General features: G+C 36.0%; 1 protein-coding gene across 41 annotated transcripts in view; it reads right to left on the bottom strand.

Annotated features, from left to right (window-relative positions):
* The window catches only part of CLASP2 (cytoplasmic linker associated protein 2), a 170,537-nt gene that overhangs the window by 3,632 nt on the left and 139,988 nt on the right, over positions 1-26,917 (bottom strand). For 24 of the 41 annotated variants that reach the window (XM_072033163.1, XM_072033162.1, XM_072033147.1 and 21 more), the window contains 12 exons: positions 22,486-22,649; positions 19,971-20,049; positions 19,780-19,830; positions 15,043-15,186; positions 11,639-11,782; positions 11,086-11,192; positions 10,254-10,407; positions 9,270-9,498; positions 4,098-4,291; positions 3,403-3,531; positions 2,167-2,373; positions 1,050-1,166 (listed from right to left, as the gene is read on the bottom strand). In XM_072033163.1, coding sequence (XP_071889264.1) covers positions 1,050-1,166; positions 2,167-2,373; positions 3,403-3,531; positions 4,098-4,291; positions 9,270-9,498; positions 10,254-10,407; positions 11,086-11,192; positions 11,639-11,782; positions 15,043-15,186; positions 19,780-19,830; positions 19,971-20,049; positions 22,486-22,649 — 1,719 coding nt within the window. The remainder of the gene's footprint in view (positions 1-1,049; positions 1,167-2,166; positions 2,374-3,402; positions 3,532-4,097; positions 4,292-9,269; positions 9,499-10,253; positions 10,408-11,085; positions 11,193-11,638; positions 11,783-15,042; positions 15,187-19,779; positions 19,831-19,970; positions 20,050-22,485; positions 22,650-26,917) is intronic. The other 17 variants (XM_072033155.1, XM_072033158.1, XM_072033161.1 and 14 more) reach the window with 1 other exon arrangement.

Here is a 26,917-nt window from a genome sequence, read left to right as displayed (position 1 = left end):
ACACACCAAAGTAAACATTAATTTTGCTTTCAGGAAAAAAATGGTTTATGTTACATAATTAACTGGAAGGTAACATACTTAACAATAAAAATATTAAACACAGCAAAATTTCTCACAAGGAAACAGGTCAAGCATCATTAGGGATGTAAATAAAGTGATCTAAGTTAGCTAAATTCAAATGGGTGGATTATTTTCCCCGAATTACAATGCTGTTCTGAAATGAAGGAGGAAAAAAAACTACCTTAGGCGAATGTTGAGGTTTTAAGCCTCTAGTTACATTTGATTTTCTTGTACCTACTAAATCTTCCAGTACTGCCTAGAAATACACTCAGTGCCATCACTGCCAGAGAGTATTCTTAAGATGCAACTGTCTTATGCAAAGATACACAAAATTAATTGTCCCGTTTTATTCCCAAGGACAGACTCTCAAAACACCTGTTTGCATGTAAACAACAGTATGTACAAGATGTCAATAAAACCCTAACCTTCCTGAACCAAAAAGGAACAAAGGGTTTCCCCTGCCCCCAAATTCGTGATACTGAAAGGTCTAATGAATGCAAAACAATAAGGAGGGAAAATAAACTGTGGAATATAACATTTGCACTTGACATTTAATGCTTTCCAACTGCATAAAAATATGACAAGAAACACAGGTAGAAAAACCCACGCTGAATATAGCCATTATCACTATTTCAGAATAATAAGTCTGACAGTGTACTCAAGAATGTTCAAAATGTTAAAAATATATTTTCTAACTTTTTTTTCAGCCACTGACAGTATGCAACTAGATCTACTAAATAGCAGCAAGAAACAACTTATTTTTTACATTGCTGAAGTTTGTGCAAGTCCCTAAGTATTTACAGATCTATGGATTCCTAGTTTTGAACCTTTTATGCCAAAGTTACATTGATCTTCTGAGAGCTTCATAAGCCCTGGAAGTTTCATTCAGATACATACTTTTATGAAACTTTCTGGTAATTGCAATGGAAATACAAATGTGTACATGCAATTATGATCCAAGATATATTTAATTGTAATCTTTTACTTACTTTACTGCCAGTGAGTTGACTGAGATGTGGTTTTAGTTCATCACCAATTACTGCATGAATGGCAACAAGGCAGAAAACACATGCCTTACGAACACTACTCTCTGAATTATCATAGCCCTAGAAAGCAATAAAATTAACATTAATAGCTTATCAGTTAATGATTAAAAAGCCTCAGAAAGCTGTTTACTTCTTCTTATAATAAATACATTAAAATCTACATTATGTGAATGTTAAAGGAGCCCATTGAAGCATTCCAAGGAAAAAAAAAAAAAGCAAATACAGAGCATGCACTTAAAAGGCAGGCTGTTTTGACAGTTATTTTCCATACTGATAAAACCTTACACATTCTTGTTCATAATTTATGTTGAAAACAGAGCTGCTGTCATGCTCTGGATTGAAATGCATTAAGGAAGAACACAAGGAAAACTGTTCTGGATTATACACGTTTATTTAAAGCAGAAGACTATTAAACTTATCACTTCCATACTCTGAAAGAACCTACTTCTTAGCAGGGAAAGATTCTTTTCTTATCTCTCACCCCGTTATTTAATGCTTTTTGTTTCTCATGCCTGTCTCACACCCTCCTCTCAGAAGGCCCCTGCACTGCCTCTACCTTCCTGCAGATGTGTGACTTGACCACAAGCAATAAAGACAGAAATCTGCAGAACACAGCTGTCGAATTCTGAAGTCTTCATCCAGCACATGTAAATTAATGTATTTTGTCTTGTTATAAGGTGGGATATAATTAAAAATGGACAAAGAAACAGAAACCTCTGATATTCTTATCTTATTAAACTTACCCCAGTTAACTGCTTTTTTCCACTTGCCTCCCCCAAATCCCAGGTTATAAAACCCTACAGTTATATATACATACAACATGTCCAATTTCAGAACAAACAATCAGAACTAGATTTTGAGTCCTAACAACAATTACAATTCAACTAGTTGACAATCTCAAAGATTGTTCCCACTATGAGTTATTTTGGGTCAAAGCAGCCATCAGCTAAAACAAAAAATCTTTCATGAGAACCAGGCGGTACTGCTTGAAAAAAAAATACATATATATAATTGCAATTCTTTTATATGCAGAGGGTTTTTGTTTGTTTCTTTGTTTTACCTGTATTAGACCTGGCACAATCTCTGGTAAAAGCTGAGTAAGAGTTTCTTTAGATACTCTCTCAATGACTTTCGTCTGCATTTTGATTGCAGCCAGATTAATGGGGTAATCTGCAGTTTGAATAATTGGACAAAGAACTTTGATGCACTGATCTGGGCTAATGGAAGTAGCCAGCATGGAAGCAGCTTCTTCAGCAGATCTCACCACCTATTGAAAGGAAAAAAGACATGGAAAAATGATGTACAATTGAATTGCTGTGATCTGTTCTCTGTCAGTACTGGTCTTGAACATAAACTTCTCTTAACCACAGCTCCATTATATTGTAAAAATATGTACATTACAGGACTTTGAAAATGTATTACTATTATTATTATTACTACTTATATTACTTATACTACCTATATTACTTGCATTACTTACTACTTGTTTGGCCTTTGATCACTGACAAGTCCCATATAAAGAAGTCTTTGCATGGGGAGCATTGGAGCATAGGGAAGGCAGGGAGATGTATTCATCTAATAACAAATCTGTATTCTTCTCCTACCATCAGTGACACTGATGTAAACTGTTTAATGTTTGGGTGGCTACTGTATTTGCTTCTTGTATCTACGTGCGTTATCCTTTGCTGTGTGTGCTCACATCACAAAAATTTCTGAGCAAGATTACAGTTAGCCTCCTACTTCTGAATCCCCTCTCTATTCTCAGCCACAGGCAAATCTTCTTGTTGATATCTTACAGTCCTTTCTCTCCTGAAAAAAAAATATTCAAACACATGCTCTTGAATGGTGCAGAGCTGTCTGGAAACGGAAAAGGCTGATTATTTCCTTGCCCTGTTCAGTCCCATCTCTCAACCATGTATGTTAATGAAATCCAAAACATTGCATCAGAACTCCAGGGTACCTGGCTTAAGATGTCATACAATGAAAAACCACCTTCAGTTATTCTTTGATGAGCTGTGATCATTGGTTATGGCTCTGTGTCCTCTTGGGCAGCACCCAAAGCAACTGCTATCAGGGCTGACATTAACCATTTCAGAACTTACAAAACCACAGTTCATTTTTTTTTTTTTTTTGCATACCTATGTTAACTAGCAAGAGCTGAATGCTTGTTTATTACACGAATTACTTCCTCAGTAAGATCTAACTGATTTGTCAAACACTTTATGGACATACACATAGCTATTTCATTTTGTAATATTTTGTCATAACCTCAAACAAACAGTAACTTATTACTAACCTCCTTATGGGGGTCCTTATGAGCTTCTAATGTCTTCATTATTGTGAGCTCTGCATAGTTCTTAAACCTTGCTGGCTGGTTTCTGAGAATTTCTCTTAGAACTTTCAATGCCAAAGCTCTAATCGCATACTAAAGATTAAATATTAAAATAAATTAGTTATGCATCTTTAAATAGATATTTGTTTTAATATTCGTTCAACATGAAAGCTTTTGATAATATATCCGATTTTCTATGCATATATGTAATACAAATATTGTATTAATAAATTCAGCTAAAAAATTGTTCAGTAATTCATTCTTCTCTTTCTGCAATTAGTTCAGGTTGTATATCACAAATATGCTGCCATCCGGAGTTATTTGTGCTACCCAAGAGCTGCTACGTTGCATACAATTTTACCCTTCACAAATGTTGATAAAACTTTTAGCATCACACAAATGCATTATTTTTGAAAACACATTGACAAGTAATTATTTATTTAATTCAGAACAGGTATTAGTGTCATTCTGAACCTCAGCAATTTAAAAACGTGGCACTTACAGGGAACAATTACATAGAATTCAAGAGTTTCCACGATAAGCATTACTTATTTATAGAAACATATAGTGATTTGTGCCCTTCCCTTATGACTTTCAAAGACACTGAAAGTAAACCATGTGCTTTGTTAACATTCTTAGTAGAAATTATCTAAATTTACCTCTTTGTCTCCAAGTGTTTCAAGCAGCAAAAGCAGTATTGTTTTGAAGTGCTCATCCCAAACACCAAAAGACTCTTCTTGAGTTAATTTCATGAGCTCATAGAGGGCAGTCTTTCTTTCCTCAACTCTCTCATTATGGTTTGATAACTCTTTTAGTAACTCTGCGACCAGATCAGAATGATCCATGGGAGGCTCTACCAAAAAATGAATACACAAACACAATTTTCAGATTGTTGCAAATAAATATTACTGCAAATAAACATTAGTGCCTGATGCACTACTGTAAGATATCTACTGGGGTAGATAGCTGACTTTCTAGCATACTTTTATATTTTCCACCCAACTTAGCTAAAATTACAATTTCAGTATTTCATTTTCAGTGCAGACAACATTCCTAAACAAGCTTACAATCACAATAAACAATGATACCACAAAACAACAACAACAAACATCACTGGTACAGTTTACTGCAGTAGTTTTTACTCTTGCAAGACAAAAAGCGGTAGGTTCCTCTACCCTTTTAAATCTGATGTATACACTAAGGGCCAGCTTTCCCATGTAACACTTCTGTCCAAGAAGATAAACTTGCATATTCTCCTTTAGTATGATATTACCGATAGTATGATATTACCGAACTGCTTAGACTTTTGTAAGCCACCGTTCCACAGCAATGGCTAGTATGTTAATGGAAACAGTAAAAAACTGCGCAAGAGTAGAGCCATTAACCCCACAGAGATTGCAGGGAATGACTGCTATCTCAGTAACTGTCACTACGAGACAGCTCTGGATTTCAGCTTTGATTAACAGAGAGAATTCCATGATGATGGAAAAAAAGCACCAGTAACAACTCATATTTGGAAACACTGGACTGCAAACATGGAGATCTGCAAACAGCCAAAAAAAAAAAACAAAAAAACAAGCCCTTGTATGTGGTATTAATGACAATTAAATATTGAACTGTTGCCTTTACTCCATTATCAAGACCAATTCAGAAAGAAAGACCAATTTAAGAAAGAAATGCATATAGCTTCTACCTTTGCACCAAAACTGGGGTGAATTAACAAACTTTTTTTTCCTTGGAAAAGTCTGAGAGCATTGACATACATTCTTCTTTCAAAGAGTAAACAATATAAAATGCAAGCATTCCTGCAACTGCATCTATCCTAAAATTATTTCACTTCCTTAATAGATAAAATACATTTTCCCTAACAAATTTATTAGGTCATATGCAGAGGAAGCACAGCCCTCTAACATCTTATATTGTTGTATTCAGTATTGTAACTTATAAATAATGTACAAAGAAACAAAAAGTAAAAGCTGAATATCACATATCAAGGATCAAAAAACAAACAAAAACACACTGTTTTTGTACCCAACATTTCTTTTTGCATTGTTTTGCATGAATAATCAACTCACTAACACCTGAAAGCAGAAACCTTTTTTTCTGCAACCACTTCCACTGCCTCTTTATTAATGCATGATTTGCAAATTCTCCAAATTGATCATTATTGTTTGTCTAAAGGACAAGCTCGAATTGCATTCTGTAGGTGCATTATGTGAGTAATTATTTAGTACAGATGAGCAGAATGGACGATCCATTTTATGGAAGCAAGGGCATTACTTGTATTACTAGGACTATTATGCTTGTTCTACCAAACTGTCATGTTTACATCCATAGTAAATCCTATTTTGGGGAATGTACATCAAAATATAATTAGCAAAGCAACCTATATATGCTTGAATAAAGCTATTTCTATTGTGGAAATACCAGAATGAAAGAAGTGGCAACTTTAACGTATGGGGGGAATGGGCCAAAGAGTGAAGGTACCAGCCATATCCATACAGGAATAAGGGGGAGCTCTATTAGCTGAGGAAATAGATTTCCTTAAATAAATAAATAAATAAATAAATTGTACAAAACCATGTGTGTGGGTGCACATGCCTTGACAGCCTGAAATTCCCATTCCTGGATATGATTTAGCACCCAGTGTTTCATTCCTAAACATTCTCCAGATAAGAAAGGAGAAATACATTGTCATATTCAAGTCTACTCACAACTTTTTGTCTGAAAAGAAAAAACAGAAATGAGGAGAAGGAGGTTCATTTGAATAAATTAAAATGTACCTTAAACATGTATGTATTAATATTATGCATATAAATATTTGTTAAAGAACATCTGTTCTCAAACCAATCAAATAATAACCTTTTGACAGGCTATACAGTGTTGGGGGGTAAGAAGGAAATTAAGGTATGTTCTGAATTAAGTAAAGATTTTCCTACTGCCTGAAACATGGCCAAAAATGCCAACAAGGTGGGTACAAACCTTGGATGAAACACCTGCAAAATGACTGGATTATAAATGGCTTTCTATTTATCTGGAAGGATACAAATGATGGTGTCAGTTAAAAAGGCAGAAACTTGGAAAACATGATCTATGGAAGTACACTGAAAAAAATGAGAGGGACATGCTTTGGAAGGGAACACTGGATTTCAAACAGGAGCTGCTGAATGCTTTTAAGAAGTCTAGTAAGTGCCTTAGAAAACCACATTCCCCTATACTTCTAATAAAGGGCACATGCCATGGAAAGAGTGCTAGTGCTTTGAAGATTTAGACTGTTCCTATGAAAACCTTTTACTACAAAAGTGGTAAAACACTCAAATGCACATTTGGGGGGTACATCATGGCATCTCCTCTAAAGGAGTTTTTTTTTTTTAAGTGTTAGATGAACAGTCAGTCTACAAAATACATGTTTGTGCCTCAGTGCTGTTGATTGCACAAATGAGCAGCCAAGATCTCCCCATCCAGCCCTTTATATCTATGTCTTCTCCCAGTAACAGATGAGAAGATACATCGGAATCCGATAAAAACAGGAACTGTGTGTCATAAACACAGTGAAGTTGCTAAAAAGTATAAACTAGCGTTCAACAAGCACTTTGGGTTTATGGGAAAAGCACGCAATTCCTAAGTGAGAAACTGCATGCATAAATATTTTGCCATATGTATAAATGTGTCTTTTTTTTTCTCCCATGCCAACTTTTTCAAAATCATCTCGGATGTAATTCTAAAAGTAATGACAATACACATGGTGCTACTAAAAACTAAGAGTGTATTCCTGCATACAGGAATAAATGCAAGGTGTTTTTTTTTTGTTTTTTTTTTTTTTGAATTGTTAATTAAAGAGCAGTCCTTACTAAATACTTTGTACTACTAACTCCAGCAAGGACAAACCACTACTGGATGGGGATGCTTCATTCCATCCACTCATAAAATTTTAAAAAAACAGACGCTGCTGCTAGAGCACAGATTGCTTAAGTTCATGGAATCTAAAAAAAAAGAAAAAAAAAGAAAAAAACCTTACCACCTTCTGTTAATTTAGCACATTCTTATGAAAGGATACTCCATAAGCTTCAAAGCTTCAGATGGAACTACACTGTAAGGTTCTCTGACAGTGTGACAGTGATTACTGTAATTACCTCAACTAGCAATGGAACTTGAGAGAGCAAACACCACAGACCATACACACAGTGAGAAGATGGTCCCAGGAACATTTCTAAACATTTAAAAATCCAAGCTACTTTTGACATAAGGAAGAAAAATTCAAGATTTTTCAACAGAGACTAGCAGTTAGCAGCAAATAAAAAACAACATAAAGTATAACTTGAGAAATTTCAGATTTTACAGGAAAATGAGATGAGAACATCAGAATGTGATTCATAAAGAAATCTTAACAAAAACTATAAATATATATAAATTCTATTTATTTTTTTATATATAATCAAGCTTTATTTTGGTACGTCTTCATGAAAATGTTCACGAAGAAAAGATTTCTCTCTTCTGCACAACTGCTATTATACCAAAATAGCTCCAAAAGACAAGTCAATAAAGAAAATAAATAAATGTTGAATAAATAATAATTATTTGACAACACGTTGCTAGAACAGAGTGCATTTGACTGCAAGAAAGGTATTTCCCAGAAAGTCCCTCCCATATGTTCAATAGCTTTTATCATTTACTTTAATGTGATGTCAAGAAATACATTATCAGAAGCTATAGAGACCGATCCCATGTAACAACAGCATCACCGTAATGCAGAGTTTTGCTCATAAATATTTCATGTGAGGATGACAAAGGTATTTAATTATTCATATTTACATGAAATAATCTGTAAAAATTTGCTTTCTCTTAAATCTTTTTTTAGAATTTAATAACTAACCATGTGCCTCTTTACTAAGCAGAAGAGAAGGCAAAGAGGAATACACCTTAGATTATTATTTTTTTTTTTTAAATGTAATGTAAACTTGAAGCCAACTCATAAGATAGCTGAATAAAACACAATGCCAGAACATAAGTTTTGTTTTTCAGCACTTTAACACATCATTGCTGAATGTCAGAGGTAAAACAGAAGGGGGGGGAGGGAATACTTACTTATACTTCACTATTAAGACCTTTGTTTAATTAAAAACTGAGTTTATTCTATAAATGAATATGAAATATCAAGACATGAATGAAAACCACAACATGAAAAATACCTGCTATGTTTCCACAGTATCACTATAATCACTACCCAAACCTCCCCCAACATTTAGCTATAAAAAGCTCCCAAAAATATACTGAGAAATAGTAAAAGGAAGATTTTGAAGCCTACAAAACAACAACCCAAGTTCTTTCATTTACATTGGCTAAATGAACCAACTTCCAAGTAAAAGCCTTTTTTTTAAAAAAAAAAAAGTGTTTACTCAATAGAAAATGCCAATGTCACATTTCAAATGCATATATTTTACTAACAAAATACTTAATATTTCACCTAATTCCCAAACTGATTTGATCCAGTTTTACTCCCTGGCTGTAAAGCTTTTTAAATCTCAACAACAGAGCAATCTGCTAAGTAAATCTATATTGACAATCCTGCTATAGAACATGCTGCTGGAAGTATACCATACAGTTCAGTAATTATCTCATTTTCACCCCCTAATCTCCACAAGTATCAACCAATCCAAAAATGTCACTCAGAAAGATTACTAACAAACTAATTTGACATATATTATTTATAAAACCTCTCAAAGTGGCACTGGTAATACATGTCCTGTTAATGATAAATTCACAGAGTCAAATGAAAAAGATGAAAAATCTCACCATTTTCATTCTAGCACAGAACGCAATCTGAAGCTTACCATCAGGAAATTGCTCTGCATCATCATCAAACATGGCTTCCTTCAAAGCAGATTTATTGAATGAACTGATACTATCAGAATAATTATATGGGTTATAATCTCTTGAACGTGGTGAAGAATGAGGAGGCATTGTGTTGAGTAATGATGTTTTGTTATCGAGAGCTGTTCGGGCTGTATCACTCACACCACTTCCTGCTCGTAGGTCTACTATTCCAGAAGCACTACAGATCTGCAGAAAAAGAAATATCATACAAGCATATACAAGATACACTTACACTTTTCAGTTAACTACTTCACTAATTCACCTACATAACAAGAACTTACAAATATCAAAAAGTTTCCTAAACATTCCTAAATAGACATTAAGCTGGGCTTCAGATAAGAGGTCTTAGCTAGAGGTCCCTGAATTTCCTTTTGTCAAAAAAGTACAAAAAAGTCTTCTGGAGCATGTATACTTTGAAGTTCATGATTAGAAGTGGCTGTCAGCACTTCATCTCTGTAGTATGATGCCAAGTAATTAAAATGATGTTTAAGTACATACACTTTGGGCATGTTCAACAAACCTAAAAGCTGAAGCTCCACACAAACAGAAGCTCAGAACAGGACACATATAGCGCTAAAAAAACCTGCAGGTTTTGTATGGATATTAATAAAAACTCTGGAAAAAATATATAAGGGTACAGATCACTCAAAAACTAAACTCAAGTTGTTTTATGAGATAAAATATTTCTAAATTGTTAACATTTTAAATAAACAAATAGCTAATGCCACTTAAAATTAGCATTTACATTTCGAAAAGGTGCTTCAAGACTAGGAACTTTTTTTTTTTTTTTTTTTTTTTAAAAAACTCTGACACTAAAGTTAGGAGGGATGTCCCATTTCAGAAATTACAATACAAAAACTTACTTAAAAAGGTGTTATCTTTGTAGTAAATCAGGTATTGGGCTTGGCTTGCCAATACCAAGATGCACAGAGTTTACTCACTGAATCAACTTCCTCTTTTTTTGAATCTCGTTTTACAGGCTCATTCATATCTTCTTGACTACGGAAACTGAAATTCTGAATGGCTTCAGTGACTCCACGAAGAGAGCTGTAAATATCTTCAGAATTCATATTTTCCGTATCATAGTCGAAAGCACTGTGGGCCATGGAGAAGGACATACAGAGTAAGATGGATTTACTTTCTGACCCCATACTTCTAAATAACACCAACATGGAACTATAGACCCTCAGGAAATATTAATACGATTAAGCACTGGGAGTGGCTAGACAAGGAAAGGGCGACATCATGCAGCAGCATCTGCCTCAAGAAACACACTTCTGCTCCATTTTTCTCCTGGAAGTACAAAAGGAACTTTTATACCATTTTGTCTTTATGAGAAAAGTTTCACAGTAACGGGGAGTGATTAATATATCAGTTGATTGCCAAAAGCAAAGTTACAAAATCCACTTTACTGACAGCATTTGGTAACAATGCAATTTACTACTTTTTTTTCATTTCCCTATCTGGCTTGATGACCTGAGTTAGTCTAACGTTTTCTAGACATTAAACATAAACCTTTCTTCTGTTAATATGCCGTTTGTACTGTGAGGTGTACAGCCCTTTCCCACCTTAAGCCATCCCTGGCTCTTGTCAGACACTTCAGGGAGGTGGAGCACTTCACTGTACTGTCTTTCTGTGGAGGAAGGGGAATTATTTTTCAACATCTGTGACTGTGCAAAACTCACTACACTTGTTCACAGTTGGGATTACAATTTTGGAGAACATGTAGTGAAGACTTAGATGCAGAATTGCAGCAACAATGGCCAACATTACCTTGGTGACAAAGTGTTCTGCGATGTATTGGTTGGGGAAGTGAGAGGACTTGACCAGCATGCTGGGGAGCGTGGAGTAGGTCTTGTTAAAGGACTTCCCATTGATCCCTGGAAGAGGAGAGATGACATGAGTTACTCCAGTAGAACTCAAGACTTCAGCTTCCCCTTTGCCTTATCATTGTATTTATTTTCTAGTGACCAGAAAAATTTAAAGAGCTTCTACTTAATTTCTTGGATTGTCTGACTAATGACAATAACTTCAACCAAATTTTTTCAACCATTTTAAAATAATGGAAGTAAGAAACAAACTACTCTTAAAAAGTACTTTTAAACTTAGTACATCACTTTATTTGGAATCAACATACACTGAGAAAGTATCAATCTGTGGAGGAAAAGAAAACTCATTCCATAAAGAGTGCTATTTCCTGCTAAGGCCTCTACAGAATACTTGTGTTGCCTCTACCAATCTTGCTCTCACACATAACTCTACTGAAACGGACTTATATTCAAAACAGCAGTAACTTCAGAAGGAATAATATAAGAGGTATAGATACCTGACCACTGTTGCCTGTATTCCGGAGATGATTATGGAGAAGCTTTGTGGCTCCATCCTGAAATGTTTTTGGTAAAGCACCCAACAGCATTGTAAACTCTGGAGTATTGAGTTCAAAAAGGGAAATTAGCACTGCCTGTGCAGCCTAGAAGAAAATACAGATTGAAGGCATTTAATTGCGTTTCTGCAGTAATTTTATCAGTAAGAGATACTACAATGAGGGAGAATCACAAAAGGTGATATAAGTATTAAACAAATTTGATTAAAGATACTAACAGATGTGAACAAACAATTCCTATTTGCTGGTAAGCGAGCTTAAAGTTCAAATATTCCAGGCACATACCAATGAGCTTACACTTTGCACCATCATCCTAACAAGCAGTCTTTCTGAAACATGATTATCCTCAACCCTTCTCACTAAATGAAGGCCTGAAGGAAGCAGTGAAATTGCTACTAAAAAAATTGCTGCTAAAAATTGCTTCTGAAGGGTTTGGCAAGTTGAACAACAACAAAAAAAAACACACCTGAACACACCAAAACAGCAACAAACTTGGCAATTCCTTCTGAATTCTGCAAGTGCTGATTCTACAGGTGATAACTGATAGACTAACTTTCAAACATCAAGAGGAATTATTTAGTTGCCTACATATTCTAAAGATGAAAGCTCTTAAGTATCGGAGTTTCTAGTCTACTCAATTCCACAACTCACATTTTAGTGTTTTATCTTCAATGGCATCCTCATCCTAGAGTATGCTTTTATTCATACATACATACAATGAATATATCTGAATCAAGAAAACCACAGATCTTTACTGACAAAGCAAGACAGCACGTTACAGAGCACTGGGCTTCCTGTTGGATTCCCTCTGCTAAAGAAATGTTGACTGCATGACTTACTTTGATGAACATGCACTGGATGGGCTAACAAACCTGCCAGCATTGCAACTAAGCTATCACATACAATGAAAGGCTAGAAATTATTAAGTTCTCCAGAACTTTTTAACAGTTTCTGTGCAGTATGAAACTCTGATTAACCAACTATGTTTAGCTGGATTAAGATTAGTTAAGATTAACCAACTATGTCTAGTTTCCATAAAAGTGACTCACCATCAAGGTCTGCCACGCACTGGAGAGAACCAGTGCCTCATGCTACACAGAATGACGGGCAGCTTGTTTAAGCACCATAATACTTCAAGCAAGTAGTTTAGAAAATTCTTTTAGACATTTATTTCCCTCCTTTTGCTTCCAGAGCAATGAACTGTAGCACTTTTTAATTAAAAGTGGAAAGCCAAGGTATGAGCACACATACCAATACACATCTTAGTATTAAATCTAATGATGAAAATACTAACATGTTAGATTGCCATAAACTGTCTTGGTGCACTTGTGATTAGCTGTTTTCTTGAACTTTTATTCCCTTCTCCCTCAATATATTGTCTTCCTTCCTTTCAAGTGAACACCCCAAGTACCCTCTACGACCCGTCTTCCTTCAGTGCTCGTCTTTAACTTACTATAGTCTGTCTTTTGTTTTTATATTTATCAAATTGTGTTAAAACAAATCCTGCAGCTGAACAAAGGTTTGGAAGTTACCACTTCCTTTTTTTCTGTCCTGTTACCCATATCTCCACTCCAAAACACTGTGTCTGTTTAAGCTACCAATAAAATAACAGAACAGACAACCCAGGGTCATATCATGAAAGAAACTGACACCACCAGGTCTGCCCAGAATGAAGCTCAACCTGAAGTATCAAAATGGAAATAGACTCAGAGAAGGGTTTTACTAAACAATTAGTGAAAAAAGCTTGTTAAGACTATTAGAATTTTTTCCCCTTGTCACCATAAGATCACTCTCATGAGATTTTCAAATCCAGTCACAGATCACATTTTTAAAAGTATGCAATATGGATTAGAAATTTGTTTTTTATTGATCTTAGAAGAACTCTAAGAAGATTAAAATTCTTCTGAGGAGAAATAGAATCTTATAAGAAACTAAAGTGGAAACTTAGAATTTTACCCTCCAGAAAGATCCATGTCACTGAACTAAACTAAGCATACCCATTTCAACATCAACAAAGGAAAAATGATTTTTTTTTTTAATAGTATTTAGCACTGGAAATGTTTTTATGGGAAAAAAAACAACACACAACAACAAAAACAGCATTATTTGCACAGAAATACAGGTGGCAAAAAATAATCAAAATAAAGCACTCAAAATGTTATGTTATTATAATCTTTTTAAAAAAAAGTGGATTTCTGTGATTGTATATGTGGCTGTCTTCAAGCCCATTAAGAGAACAAGAGATTTTAAACCATTAAAATAACTTTTTTGACTACCTATTGATAAACTTTTATTTTCAAGACTTATAAAAGGTTTTTGGAAATTAGCAACCTCTAACAAATCTGTTATGGAAAGAAAATATAATTAAGGGGTTCCAGATGATAAAACTCACCAGCAATTCTTTCCACAATTCAGTTACTTACTGGCATAAAAATGCTTATTAGAGATATGAACTATCAGATAAGACAGCTTGCCACGTGTCTCAGTACTAAAACTTTACTGATTTAGAAGATAGTGCTGCTTCAATTCCCTTCCTGCTTTATGGACTTAGGTATGTCACTAGGACACAGTAACCAGGCAAGAAAAGTCCATAGGATATGATCTGTTACTACTTCCTCAAAGTTATCTTAGAATTGAAAGCTCATAATAAAACAAACAAACAATCTCCAGTATAAAATGTCTCGTGGTGAAATATTATAAACGTTCAATATATCAAGAAGTGATAAAAGTTTATTTTATTGTTCTCTTGGCATTACTTTGTGAGACAGCTCCCCACTATTTTCTATCAATTGACTGACACAAAACATCCCTCCTAAAGGAAATGAGTTTTGGTCATGTTCCCAGAAATTACCAAAATTCAAGCTAGAAATTACCAAAATTCAAGCTAGAAATTACTCTATTCCATCTATGTGCAAATAAAATCAATTTTTTTTCCTCTCTAATTGCAGGAACTATTTAGAACTCCTTTCTCAAGACAGCACCAGTACACTTTTTCATGGTTGTTCTGTACCCCTGGCACCTGAGTACCCACAAATATTAATTTTTCTTCCCAAGAGAAAGAAAAATTTCTTTTTTATTGGAGAAGGGATTTTTGCACTGGAACTGTAGCATGACAAGAACAATTCTTTGATACCACCTGAATGTTTTACTTTGGCAATTTTGATTCCTCAGCACCAACTATTAGCTGTGTTTGCTGACAAGCATATAAAAGTATCTTTTCTCCATGGAACAATTAATTGTTTTTAAAGAAAAAAATCTTTTTTTTCTGTTGAGACATGAAAAGTCAACAGCTTCATTGAACATACTTGGAATGGATTCCAATGGTAAGTGCACATTAACAAACATACCTTCCTAACATCTGAACTTTTAGGTTCTGTGGTCCAGGTGATGATTCGGGACACTGCTAACCTAGTTTCACTTGAATTTACAAAGTCTCCTGGATCCATCTGTTGTGCAAGAGTCTCTATATACTTAAGGATTGCAACTTTGACCTGAAAAGAGAAATAGAGTCAGATGGACAATAAAAACTGTGCTCCAAGAACAAGAGCATATACAGATTAGAATGTACATTCTCTAAAATACTTTTTTCTAATTAACCTAAACATTTTTTCAGTGTTGGTATATAAAAACCTAAACGCTGAATTTACAGATGGGTACAACATTTCAAGAAGGAAGATCTTCCACAGAAATTAAAAACTAATAGAAAACTTAGATTTCATTAGTAGCAGCTAGGAGACAGACAAATCATTGTATATGCAGAAGTTTATGTTTAACAAACAGAAAACCAAAGTACTTGGAACATATAAGAATTTTCAGAATTATTGAGAACTTTTTTCAAGTACCAAAATGATAAGCAGACGCTATCTGATGAACTAATGATCAGTTTGTATTAGAATAAGATATAGTTAACACACAGCACCCTTTTATGAAAACCAGAGTTCAGCAGTCAGGATCTTTAGGGTTAGGGTGTATGATTCTTCTTATTTTTAAAAACGTATGGAATAGAATTTCTACTCAATACTTAGAAGGGGTCACATAACACATTTTTCCTTTTAAGATATTGAGAAGATAGATGTGGGTTTACCAGGAGGATAGAAAAGCTTTTTTATGCTCTCAATTGCCCAAGCATCATTGTCCTACTTCCCTAATGCAGAATTACAGTTTTAGATATCCCAGATTGCAGCCCCTCCAAAATGACATCACTGCACAACTTTAGTAGAAGGGCTATTATGCCTGTAACTCCCTTAAACATTCTCTCCTTGGTTCCTGCAGCCCCAGAGATAACTGACATGCAACCCATCAAAAAAAGTGGTCAACATTTATTTATACAACCTACTTAACTTAGCACTAATAATCATCCTGAGCTAGGAATACCTACTAGGATGGAAAAGACCTAATGACCATCATAAGCAGAAAAAAAAAAAAAAGCTCTAGGTTTATTTTTAATTATATGTGCCTTGTACTAAAACTGTTCCAAACAAAGCTATTTAGAAATATGAATTGGTCAAAACTTTTAACACCCAAGATACACCGAGTGACACAGATATTACTAATAGCTGATGCATGTAAATTAAAAAAAATAATACTTTGTATTCACAGCAGTTGTTAAAACTTGACTTCTCTGAAGTTATGCAACAACCAACAGCTGGAGGTTTTCACATTAAGCAAGTCAATACCAACATATGCAGTATAAAAAATACCATCTGCTATATTCTTTCTGGGGCTGGAGGAACCAAACACAAAAATCCATATAATGAGGCAATAATATTACAGATCAAAAACACCCTGAAGTAAACCCCGTAACAGCAACAAATCTACTTGTGATGCATTTTTGTCACTGCTTCAAACAAGTTAAGTACAGAGTTGAGGTTCAGAAATAAAAGACCTGACATAATGCTCTTTAGCAACCCATTTCACCTCTACAGGACCTGAGATAATTTTTTTTTTTTTTTTTTTTTTTTTACTGCAATGGAAGTAGTTTCAGGATTTCTTAAAACGAGTATTTGCTGTTAATCTGAAACCACTGTCTAGGAAGGTGTTTAATACTGCCTTGACTTTCTTTGTACCCCGTAGGCTGAATTTCCCATATTTTGCTGGGCTATAACAAACCCTGAGACAGTAAACTTTTTTCCTGTACAGCACAAAACACACACACATTTTGTTTAAGAATAGTATTGTAGTAAGTGAACTGAAATATGAAGGAAGCTACAATTAGCACTATTACTCACTAAAAAAAAAAAAGATAAATGTAATCAAAATGCTTCATAAACATCTTCCACAGATGAGAAATTCCTACACAAAAATATCCTGTGCAACTCATCTGCATAGATTCACAAAATACTGCAAGGATGCTACACAGTCAGTGCCAGAAGGCAAACTGCTATCCTATCCTGTGAAAAAGTTGAGATTCACAAAGTTGCTTCATCAGGATAAGACATAGAAATATGTTATAGAAACTGCTTTACTTAAAGAAGACAAGTCCGTCTCTTACAGTTTTCCTGGGGTGCAAAAGACTCAACTCTGCTTTACTAACATGAAGTGCAATCATGAAAAGCTATTTTCAGATTGCCACATCCCAGATGTCTGTGCTAATCCCTATGTTACTAGATGCTCAGGAGCAACTGCCTCTGCCACGATTTCTCTAAATGATTAAAATATCTGCTAAAGATGAAATGTTAAAAGGCTTGATTACCTCTGTGAATGTCTGTTCATTTTAATACCAATTTTTTAAATGGACTTAGAAAAATCTTCTCATTGACTGCAGCAAAAGACTTTCATTCTAGTAAGTCAGCATTTTCAAGGGAAAGAAGGGTTCAGAAGTTTCTAATAAGACCTGGCTACAATGCTTAAAACTGTTCCTCACTGTGTGTAAGCCACTCTGTATTCAACCTGAGAAAAATGAAAGTGATGCTTTGAAGTATTTTTCAGGACAACACTCATCCGCAGGAAAGCATATGCTCTGCACCTGCAAAAATAAGCTTAATAGATTATATCCTCTCCAGAAAATTTGACTCCTATGACCATCCATAAATTTAACCAAAACAGATACACACACCTGATACCTCTAAACTGTATTTCAGCAGTTCACCACAAATACATGTAAATTTAATGTGAAAAACTAAGATGGGGCATGATACTGTGCTGCATCCTGCACAGATTACACCATTAGCATAGTATCTTCTCAGTTTGGTCCTCTTACTGGCTATCATTCCAAATCTACCTCTTGCGGACACTCTTACAGCTTGACTTTTATAATCCAAGGCTTTGCTGTGTGTAAATGTTAATGATGACAATGGCAGTTTACTCCAAAGGATCACAATTACTACTACCACATGAAAACCATAAAGGAAGTGTCATTTGTAGAAGGGAATCCTTCCATGGAGAGTATTTCTGATCTAACATCCCTTCTTATATCTGACTCTCTCCTTTCTTTGATAGTATTCTTTAGAGAATGTAGGGGTTTTTTTACTGTATCTAGCCCAAAACCACATCCTGAATCAAAATAATCATTCTTCAGAGAAGGAAAAAAAGCTGAAGATCTCAAGGAATGAAGCAGTCCTTTAGGATTATCAGTTATTCTGTTAAACATCTGGGTGCACTGAGGACAGAATTTAGGTGAAGTATTCAAGAACGTGGATATTCAACAGATAATTTTGCAATTTATGTTCAGTAACTTTACTGTCTGGATCCTGAAGCTGTAGTTACCTAAGTAAGATGGAAGTAGGGGGTATGTACCATTTTTTCAAAAAAATCTTTTTCTCTCTTTTACATACTTCTCAGTTACATACTTTACTGGCCCACAGCTTCACTTTAAATACTCTTGATTTTACTTCAAATCACCACCTGTTCTTCTGTGGAGGTAGCTTTTACTGGCATCTTGTTTTCTGAAGTATTTCTCAAATGCTTTTCTGTTGTTTCCAGACTTCTTAATCCTTTCTAGGTTGCACACCTGGAACATTCTTGAATATTCTTGAACTTAGGTCCAACTTAGTCTAGTAGGAGTCTGTTCTATTTCAAATTTACAGTTTAAAATTTGAAATGTTGTAAATATGCCAGCTATTATTCTACTACTAATAATACCAGCTGTTATTCTCCTATATTGAAAAAAAAAAAACAACTCAACCATCAAATTCACCTATCTGGTGAGGAAAAACAAGTAAAAGAAAATCAAGCCCAATTTGTTCCAAGGATTTATTTAAACAAACTGATTTTTACTACCTCATTTGCTGTCTTCAATAAATGACAGCAGTCCCTTTTTAACACAGCTCTACGAAGCAACAGTGGTCAACGTATCAACTGTCCTCAAAAGCTTAAAAATGTAAGTTTTACTGTATTGTAGACAAAAAAAAAAAAGGCATATTCATGTGACTTTAGGTTCAAAACAATTTGGAAAAAATAATATTCTTGTGCAGTATCAAACAGTGTAAAAATATTTCGTGCAGGATAGAGCAGAAAATGCCAGTTATATGCTTGTTATTTCCCCATTTATCTGACTAGTAAGTCTTCAGATTTGATGCACATATACTAAAATTAACTTTTTGTAACTGTAAATATACTACAAAATTATTTTATATTTTCATTTGTTTTGTCAGGTCTACAGGTTAAAGATTTTTATTACATAGAAGTGTGTATGTATAAAGCTACACACTGCTTTCAGAAAAGTAAAAGGTACCATAAAGGGAGCTTCTTTTTAATATAACAGCTTATGTTATCGTTAAAATTATTTAAATGAATTCAAGACCTATCAGTCTAAACACAGGAAAACTTATATACAAACTAGGAAAAGAAGATTGGGAAATCACAAACATAAAATTATAAAAGACTTAACAGAATGAGTTTGCATAACCAGCTTGATGTTAGGCAGCCACATTTTTGTTGCTCATTTTTACCATACTGTGGTTTTATTAGAACTCTCAGCAAACACTTCCACAGTAGTATAATGTTTAAAATTGAACATCTGCATGCTTAAAGTTTCTCGCAAAGGTTAGTAGCAGCAAATGAATGCATTCAAGAAAGAAGTATTCACAAAAACTGTAGGAGTTTGACATAGAGTTAAGAACAAAGACAGTAATTCAGACAAAAACCTTTGAGCTCCAAAAAGAGCGAAGCTGGTCCTGTAGTGCTGGCTTGACTGTCTGAAATTTTACAAAAACAAAATCCACTAATTGAAAACCTTGTTTTTGTTTAAAACAAATCAAACAATCCAAAGGTAAATAATAAGACAATCAAATGTCTATCAAGATTTTGTTTGTTTTGTAAGCCTGAAAATTCTTACCTTCAAACTAGGCGTTTGGGTCTGGTCAACAGTAAATCTCATTAAAATACTGAACTGAAGATCATTTGGAAAAGATTCCCTATAAAATAAATAAAATCAAGTTATATCAGTTAACGTGAATTTTTCTTTTAATACCTGTTGAGAGGCAAAAAATATGCCCTTGCTCTTCTGAGTCAAAAAAAAAACCAAACACACCTTTACTCTTTCTGAAAGAAAAAATTTCTATCAATTTTGTTGATTTTATATCTGACTTCCAGAAACATTTTCCTAAAAAGTAAAGGATGATATTACGAAAGAAATACTGCTTTGAAGCTCTTGTAGTTAGAATATATGTACATGGTCTGTTCTGAAAGTAGGAGGACTCATTTTTTGTGAAAAAAATTTATTCATGAGAATAGAACGATTAGAATTTTTCAAAGTAGCACCCTTCCGCATCTACACACTGCTGCCAACGAGTTTTCCAGGAACGCCTGGACCGGAATGCTGTTTAGCTCCCTCGTCACGGCCTCTTGAAGCGCCTCTACCAATGTGTGATGATTCCCCTTGAGTATTGATTTTATTCTTGGGAGTAGGAAAAAGTCTGGCAGGGCCAAGTCAGGGCTGTAGGGGGGCTGAGGCAGCGTTGCCACCTTGTGCTGGGCAAGATACTCCACTACACGGAATGCTGTGTGGCTCAGTGCGTTGTCATGATGCAGCCGCCAATTGTTGACGATGGCTGGGCGGACATGAGCAATGTGTTTTCACAGTCTTGTGAGCACTTCCACATAAAAAACTGCATTAACTGTTTGTCCGGGTGGTACAAACTCTTTGTGGATGACTCCGTGTTGATCAAAAAAGCAAATGAGCATGGACTTATGCTTGGATTTGTTTATTCGTGCTTTCTTGGGGTGTGGGGAAGCAGGGGTGTGCCGTTCTGTACTCTGCCGCTTACTCTCCAGGTCGTATTCAAACACCCATGTGTCATCACCGGTTACTACATTGTCCAAAAAGTCAGGCTCCTCATTCACATAATGAAGAAGATCCTGGCAGATCGCTTTCCGGTTGGCCTTTTGCTCCTCTGACAACACTCGCAGCACAAACTTCGCGCACACTTTCCTCATGGCTAAGTTTTCTTTCACCATCTCAAAAACTTGGGTTTGAGGAATGCTCAAGTCATCAGCACTCATTCTGATACTCATCCTGTGATCATGGTTCAGTAAATTTTTCACTCACAACACGTTTTCGTTGGTTTTGCTGGTCGAAGAGCGTCCGGAGTGGTCGTCGTCTTCCACTCTTTCCCTACCTTCTCAGAACAGCTTGTGCCACTCAAAAACACCTGATCTACCCATGGCAGCATCACCATAGGCCTCCTTAATCATGTCATGAGTCTCTTTGCCCGTTTTACCAAGCTTTACACAAAATCTGATCACGTATCGCTGCTCCATTAAACACTCCATGATTCTCCGTGACGAGGCGTTTCAACAGGTGTTCACAGTACAAGCGACCTGCTCTCTTCAAGGGCCGACAGCCAACTGCCGATTTTTCCCAGCGTTCCCAATATCCCCCTCCACTGATCCTGTGTGCGCAGACCGCCTCTCGTCTGCCTGTTCACCCAGGAAAAAGCCAGTCCTACTACTTTCAGAACAGACCATGTAAGGCAAGTAATAAGGGATGATCCTGCAGAATTCTGATTCCAAATGTATGCAATTCCAACAATCCCAAAACTATAACGCACTAGTACTGTTAGCATTTACACAACACTCCTCCTGTATGCTTCTGCGAACCATCCTCCCCTTCTATCTGCCTCTGCTCTCCACCATTCCTCACTCTGGTATTACCTTCTAGGCCTCTGCTGCAGCAGCAAAAAAGATCATACTTTCTCTCTCTATTCAATGCCCACCATAACCTTTGTCAGATTGCACAGGAAATCTGCCATATGAATAGGTTCAGCAGAGGTTCAGACTGTCCCATTCTTCAGAGAATAAAGGATGAGAAGTAGCTTCCAGATCTTTGCCAATTCTAGTTAAAAATGAAACTTAAATTTGGGAATAAAGCTGGACTAGGATAAGCTGCTTGATGGCCCCCAAAATCACTTCAGAATGCTTTGAACGTTAGAAAATTTTGGGGAAAGTGAAGGGAGAACATGGCAATAATGGATTTGCTAAATCCTTAAATGCCTGAATACTGCAAAAAATATTTTAGTATCAAAATGAAAAAATAATAATTCGAAAGCTATCAGTGCATAACTAAACAAGCAAGACAATAAACATACACGATGCACATTTTGGAATCAGACAAGTAGTATCATGTTAATTACTGAGCATTAAAGGATCAAATCCTTTGAGTTAATACACATTTAGGAAACCAAAACACTTCAGCAGCAATGTTTACTGAGGTTTCATGATCTGTTGTTAGCTCCGTATATTTCCAAGAATGACACAGAATGTACATGCATGTACATACAGACAAACCATGTTGGGAATAGCCTGAGGTGGGTTCCTCCCCCTGCTTTTTTTTCTCCTTCTGAACTCATTACCTTGTGACATCAAGTGCCTTCTGAACTTTTGCTTGTACAGACCCAAGCAAATCAGCACCCATTTTCTTCAATAGCTGTGTAAGCAGTACAAATAGCCAGTCCTGCAGATCTTCTTTATGGACCTGGATGAAGTCCACCAGTGTCTCCAAAAACATACTGAACACCTACAAGGTAGAAGAAGAAGGAAAGAGGGTAGGATGGGGCAAAAGAGGAAAAGACAGACATATGCTGACCTTACAAACAAAGAAGCAGCAGTAACGGAATCAGAGGCAGAGAAAGGCAGTGCTTTGCAGCCAAGCAGGAAAAAAAAAATCTGTTTTGCTTTTTAATTGGATACAAAAGTACATTGGAAACATTAGCCGACTTCTGTAGAAGTTTGACAATTAGGTATTCCATGCAGTATTGTCAAGAAAAGAAATGCTTACTGTGATGGCTGGCGCAACCTCATTTTTTTCAGTAAAACTTCTCTTTTTTTTTTTGTTTAACCTTCAAGTTTTATCATTAAGTGGATACTCCTCAAAGACTACAAAAACACTTTCCGTCTAAAACCAAAAAAGCTGCTATAGTGTTTTAACAGAATCTTCATTGCAAATATCTGCATTGCTAAATACTGCAAGATCATGAAAGCTGTCCAATTCCTTGACATAAAACATTTGTGAAAAAGAACAAAAATCTCTTGCTACTGTGGATATCCAAACACAAAACTGTTCACCAGAGTTGGGAAAAAAGCCATAACAGATTTTGGCTTGACAGGTGTTTAAATGCTACAGTCTTCCAGAAACATCGTGTGTTGTATTCTTTCCAACAAACAAAACTGAAAAGTATTCAGTTTAAAAAAAAAAGAAAAGAAAAAAAAAGATGTGTATTAACGTCTATAGCAGTTTCATCAATGAGATGATGATGAAGAGCTTTTTAAGAGTGAAGTGGTGAAGAAAGGCATAATAGACAACTTTGTTTCAAAAGCCTTTTTAGTATCTCTCACTAATTTCATGTTCTTTTGTTTGTTTTTTTTTATGCCCTAGATTTATGGTGAGATCAGGATGTGTATTGCTCTATACCAGTGTAGTCCATGACTCCCACTTCTCTGACACAAAAAACAGGTGTTTGGGCTGGAAATGGTGTCTTTGCAACTGACTTACGCTCTTGCTCCAGCAAATAGCTGGGCACAGAAGCAACGCTATTGTTACGATACAAAGAAGGCTGGAGACATATTGCCTCGAGTATATTTGACATAGGTTCAAGACTGGAAATAGCTGCTGCAGAGGAAGGACTGGAACACCACATCCTCCTGCAGCTTATCTGGCTTGTGGCATGGCCATATTCTGCTGCTGTTCATAAGAGTAGACAATCCCCAACTGTGATCGCAGCTCACATGGCTGCAGACACCACAACACTGACTTGAGGGGATGAAACATGCTGCTGCATGCCTTCATCACTGAGGGAATTAGATCTAACTTCCAATGTAAGTAACTTCCAGAGTAAGTAAACTCACCCAAATTGGAAAATCAAAATCAACAGAGTTATCTTAAAAAGTGCCTCAAATTTTACATTAGAAGAGTAATAAATACACGATCCTGAGAGAATCTGAAAAGATCAGAGGAAATCTATAGACACCTTAAAAGCTGTAAAAATGTATTAGAAACAAAACAATACAAACCCTATCCAATATAGAGCCCATCATGATTGGCCTTTGGCTGAACTGAAACTATATACCACTTTGTGGACAAACAAGCAGCAGGTACAATTATAAGAGCTAGGTAAAACCAAAGCAAAGAGTACCTTCTGTATTTTGTTATGACTGTCTTTGGATTTAACAGTCCTAAAATTTTGGGAAAACATACAGAATTCAGGGAAACAAAAAGATCTGGTAGCATAAAGATTACCCTGGAAGTCTTCCAATTTTATTTAAATTATTTAGCTTCGCAGAACTTAGAAACTGTACCTGTATCTTAAAGTTTGCATACTGCAATGCACACACCAATTTCATTGAAATGTGTAAGCTGAACAAACCTGTTACAACATCCTATTTGATGGTGTAATGTAGACTCCCTATGATACTTTAAACAAGTAAAGTGGTTTCAAGTGAAATCATTAGGTAGTGAATTATGAATCACTACGGCAAAAGTACCCTAAAGATCTTGTGCTGATGTTTTTGGTGGTAAAAATACTCATAACTGACGACTCAATTTTCTTTTCAAATTTCATTTGATGTTAGGTTTACCACAATGATTGCCAGCAGAAAAGTGAAATGAAGCAAATCATTGTGCTGTATAAAAACACCACACCAACCTGAATCATGGCTTTTTATCTCAGCCAAAGCATGAAGAATACAAAATGCCGTAAGAGCATTTAAGGTGACAGATGAATTTGGAATGGAAAATGGAACTCAACTGCCTATACTCTGAACAGTGTATGGAGGTACTATGATTTTTGCAGTTTTCATTTTTTATGATGCAACTTAAAACTTAAATCAAGCATCTAAAGCTCGAGCTCTTAATAAATAATTTGATAGTGGAATAAACAGATATGAAAATAATTGTAACTATCTACTATTAAAGAGAATTATTTCAGATGTGCCAACCACCACAACAATATAAAGCAGGAATGCATAACCAAACCATGTCAGTTAATTAGTAGATAAAGCACATCTCAAAACTTTACCACACAGTTTACATAATTGTATATAGCATTTTATGATTGCAAAAGGCTTGACACTGCATGAACTCTTTGGGAAAGAAAAATAGAGAAAAAGGGTTAATTGCACATTCATGCAAATAAGGTTAGGCTTCCAACAAATACTGAACCAACTTACTCTCTAAAGAGAGTTCCAACACAGGGGACAGCATGCAAAACAAAACAAAACAACAGAACAAAAACAAAAAAAGGGAAAAAGATAAAAACACACAAATTAGTGGCCATCAATACAAAGTTCCTGTATGGAATATAAAACAAAACAAAACAAGGTATTTCAAAGCTTTTATAACAAATTTAGTAATTTTATTGGGATATTGGAACTATTTTATAAGTACTTGGTATGTCCTTCAAATCATTTTCCCATTCTCTCTCACAAATTACATGACTTTTTCCAAGCAATTCCCTACGTCTACCTATCATGTTAAAAGAAACCTTTAAAAAGAAACAAAAGCAAAAAAGAAATCAAAAACAAACACAAACAAAAACCACAGACATGATGAAAGAATACTTTCTATGGACAACTGACGACAAGATTTTAAAGGATTCTAAAATTGAATTTGTGCAGCAATGTGTGTGTTGGCTGCTCATGGCATGGACTAGCGTACACTTCGTTGGGTTAAAAACTGGCTGGATAGCCGGGCCCAAAGAGTTGTGGTGAATGGAGTTAAACCCAGTTGGAGGCCGGTCACCAGTGGCATCCCCCAGGGCTCAGTACTGGGGCCAGTTCTCTTTAATATCTTTATCGATGATCTGGATGAGCAGATCGAGTGCACCCTCAGTAAGTTTGCAGATGACACCAAGTTAGGTGTGTGTGTCGATCTGCTCGAGGGCAGGAGGGCTCTGCAGGAGGATCTGGATAGGCTGCACCGATGGGCTGAGGCCAACTGCATGAAGTTCCACAAGGCCAAGTGTCAGGTCCTGCACACCATGGGCGCAATAACCCCAAGCAGAGCTACAGGCTGGGAGATGAAAGGTTGGAAAGCTGCCAGGCAGAGAAGGACCTGGGAGTATTGGTTGATAGTCGGCTGAATATGAGCCAGCAGTGTGCTCAGGTGGCCAAGAAGGCCAACAGCATCCTGGCTTGTATCAGAAACAGTGTGGCCAGCAGGGCTTGGGAAGCAATTTGTCCCCTGTACTCAGCTCTGGTGAGGCCGCATCTCGAGTACTGTGTTCAGTTTTGGCGAGTACTGCGTTCAGTTTTGGGCTCCTCACTACAAGAAGGACATGGAAGTGCTTGAGTGAGTCCAGAGAAAGGCAACGAAGCTGCTGAGGGATCTGGAGAACAAGTCTTATGAGGAGTGGCTGAGGGAGCTGGGATTGTTCAGCCTGTAGAAAAGAAGGCTCAGGGGCATCCTTATCACTCCCTAGAGGAGGCTGTAGCGAGGTGGGGGTTGGTCTGTTCTCCCACGTGCCTAGTGATAGGATGAGGGGGAATGGGCTAAAGTTGCATCAGGGGAGGTTTAGGTTGGATATTAGGAAGAACTTCTTTATGGAAAGGGTTGTTAGGCATTGGAATGGGCTGTGGTGGAATGTAAGTGGTGGAGTCACCATCCCTGGAGGTCTTTAAAAGACGTTTAGATGTAGAGCTTAGTGATATGGTTTAGCGGAGGACTCGTTAGCATTAGGTCAGAGGTTGGACTAGGTGATCTTGGAGGTCTCTTCCAACCGCGATGATTCTGTGATAATAAAAATCCACAAGCTCATGAACTCTAATACTGGAGGTGTCCTCCTGATAATA

This window comes from Anas platyrhynchos, chromosome 2, assembly GCF_047663525.1.
Source record: "Anas platyrhynchos isolate ZD024472 breed Pekin duck chromosome 2, IASCAAS_PekinDuck_T2T, whole genome shotgun sequence".
Taxonomy (NCBI): Eukaryota; Metazoa; Chordata; class Aves; order Anseriformes; family Anatidae; genus Anas; species Anas platyrhynchos.
The sequence above is the reverse complement of the archived record's forward strand: the minus strand, read 5'-3'. Positions and strand labels throughout refer to the sequence as shown.